Here is a 3,148-nt window from a genome sequence, read left to right as displayed (position 1 = left end):
TCACCCAAGTATTTACATGGTTAATTTGTATAACTTAAATCTTTTTTTTTCTGTATACTTTTGAAGACTAGCATAATGGTCCACTTTTTTTCTTTTGGTTAATTGGACTATGTTGTGCAAACGCTTTAAAATAGTTGTCGCATTCATATTTGATATTCCAAGAATGCACTACTTTTCGAGGATTTCACATATAACTATCGATATTTTCGGAGAGTCCGAGCAAAATAGAATTAGACATATATATAATGAGTCCGAGAAAGCTTATATCATCAAGAAACACAGACATTTCAAATTATTTAACTTTAATCTATGTAGCATATCTTTAAAAGAATACATATAACTGATCTCAACTTGTTTAGGATTAAAACGAAAATGCTATTATCATCTTGAAAACCTTTAGTGTGTGTCCTTCACCCGGGGATGGAGCTAGAATACACGTTATGGGTTCGATCGAATCCAGTAACTTAAGAAATTCACTTAATGTATACAAATTATTATTTTAAAACGTTCATTAACTTAAAAAAGGATTAAAATTCCGAACACATAGCTTTAAATCCCGGCTTCGCCTCTGCCTTCACCTATATCTCCACAATAACTTGAGAATCCTCATTGACCTCACACTTATTATCAGCAACATTAGACTCAGTAACCAAATTAACAAGAAAATCAAAGATATCAGTTGCTATAACAGCAGATGCAACATCTTCTTTATTTAGAGTTCTTCTTTTTCCTTGCATGGTCATAATCCATGCCCTTTTTGTAAGTTCTTCAATGAATAATTCACATGCCTTAGAAAAAATAATGGGAGCTTCACCAGATATCATCTTCACATCATCACTTGATTTCTTCATTATTTTCTTGATTCTTGCTAATGGTAATGAGTGTGGACCTGTCTTTGATATCCTTCCTGAAAGAATTCCTGAATATGCCCCAGCTTGCCTCATTTTGATAACTGTGATATTCGAGTCGGCTTACGCGTATTTCAACTAATTTTACAGGTACCTGTTATTCTCACCAACACAAATATCGTTTGGGATAATAGGAGTGTTGTGGGAGGAGAGTGATATGCCCCAACTTGTCTCAATTTTCTTAATAACTTTGATATTCAGGTCAGCTCGTGTGTGCCTCGGCTAATCCACAGAACACAACGTCCTAGGTACGAAGTACTTTTGGAATAATAGGAGTGTTGTGTGAGAGGAATGAATATGCCCTAGCTTGCCTCAATTTTTTAATAACCGTGATATTGAGGTCAGCTCGTGCGTACCTCGGCTATTTAATAAAATATATACCTGCTACGTCCTACCAACAAAGCTACGAAGTACTTTTTGAATAATAGGAGTGTTGTGGAGGGGAGTGAATTTAGGGTTTTGTGTGAAAAATGAGAAAGAAGGTTGTAATTGTTGGTTTAATTTGAAGAGGTATAAAAATGCATGAATATATTTATAGATATGGAGATATGTAGTAAGAGATATGTTTAATATATTTATGATATATTTATTGATATGTAGTAAAAGCAAAGAATAGGATGGCCGGCTGTCTTGGCCGGCTAGAGGGTATTAGTTAGATTATTTCACAAAATTCTTATTCAATATTTGGAGATTTTCTTATAATATAATTTTATGTTTTTTTCTTTCTTTCTTTTTTAAATTAATTTTTTTTGGCGAGATAAAATACACTTGTCCCTTCTTGATTATGTAAGAGTTTTTAAAGTGCCCAAGTTTTTAGTTTGGACACTTTGATTTTGTGTAGTTGATGGGAGATACGTAACACGTATCTGATGGAATAATCAAAGTGCATATAAACTGACAGGAGGATGAGAAAATGTAATATAAGGAAAAGGTTTTTTTCTTGCAAAATAACGCTTTTGAAAAATAATGAATTATTACTGATAACGAATCGATTTATTTTAATTAAATTAAAAAGGTTGAAAAATGGCAGTGGTGAATTGTCAATTTTTTAATTTTAACATATTTGATTTTTATGTGTAACTTTCATAATATCATCTAATAATTACATAGATGTTGACTAAATCTACAATTTGTGATTATGTTATTGCTAATCAGGACAAACTACTACTTTTAGTGAGATTGACAAGTTGTTTAATTAAATGAGCCTTGTTGATTATCATTATTTCTTCTAGTAATTGTTCCATTAGAGAGAGAATATTTTTCTGAACAAAACAATAGAATATAGCTACTCCCTTGGGTCCACAATAAGTGACTAATTTATTTTTTTATTTTGGTCCAAAATAAGTGTCCATTTATATAATCAAGAAAAAAATTAATTTATTTTTCCAAAATTACCCTTATATACATATTCCTAATTTTTTTTTACTTTTCACATTAAATTATGTTGCAACATTTAATTAAAGGTATTTTAATCACACCAACTATTTTTGTCTAAGATTAGTATTTCCTTGACGGGTGTGCCCAAGGCAAATTGGTCACTTATTGTGAATCGGAGAGAGTGATATATATGTTATATTAGTTAAACTCTTTTTCCCCCCTCGAAATCACTAAACACTTGTTATTATAATTAAACAACATAGAGAAACACTTGATATTATAATGAACAACATAGAAATGAAAACAGTAGAATTATTAATACTAATAAAGGAAACAAAGTTGGCTAGCTTCTAATATCACTACAAAAAAAATAATATGAAATTAGCTACGAACTTCCTCGCTAAGTAAAATTAGCGATAATTTTTCTGTTTAGCTACAGAATTTATTGATCGCTAATTTCTGTTCAAGTATTTCAATAAGCTTCTCCTTCCATCAAGAAATTACTCTTCTTAGGCACATGTAAAAAACAAAATAAAAAGGTCAAAATTAAAAAGAAAATAGGAATAGCCATATAACCACAGGATGAATTGCAGCGATTACCATTAGCAAGAATCTCATAAGCTAATTTTCTTGCTACTACTGCAACAGAAATAGTAGTTACGAGCCCAAATATTATTGATATATATAGGTATGTGCGCGCATCACGAGTATAATCATCTTTATTTTCTATCATATTACTGCTAAATAAAACACAACAGTGACAATCAATGTCGCTTGGATCCGCCAGATGAATACAACAGTTATGATTTTCCTCACCCGTTGGTGCGTCTGTCATACTGTATGGGTTCGTACGATAGCCTCAA

General features: G+C 31.4%; 1 protein-coding gene across 1 annotated transcript; it reads right to left on the bottom strand.

The window, feature by feature from the left end:
• Positions 1–578: 578 nt before the first annotated feature.
• On the bottom strand, positions 579–944 carry LOC104233799 (nuclear transcription factor Y subunit C-2-like). Its single transcript, XM_009787248.1, has one exon. The coding sequence runs from the start codon at positions 942–944 to the stop codon at positions 579–581; it is 366 nt and encodes a 121-aa protein (XP_009785550.1).
• Positions 945–3,148: the final 2,204 nt, after the last annotated feature.

This window comes from Nicotiana sylvestris, chromosome 12 (assembly GCF_000393655.2).
Source record: "Nicotiana sylvestris chromosome 12, ASM39365v2, whole genome shotgun sequence".
Classification (NCBI taxonomy): Eukaryota; Viridiplantae; Streptophyta; class Magnoliopsida; order Solanales; family Solanaceae; genus Nicotiana; species Nicotiana sylvestris.
This window is presented reverse-complemented; position numbering and strand designations above follow the sequence as displayed.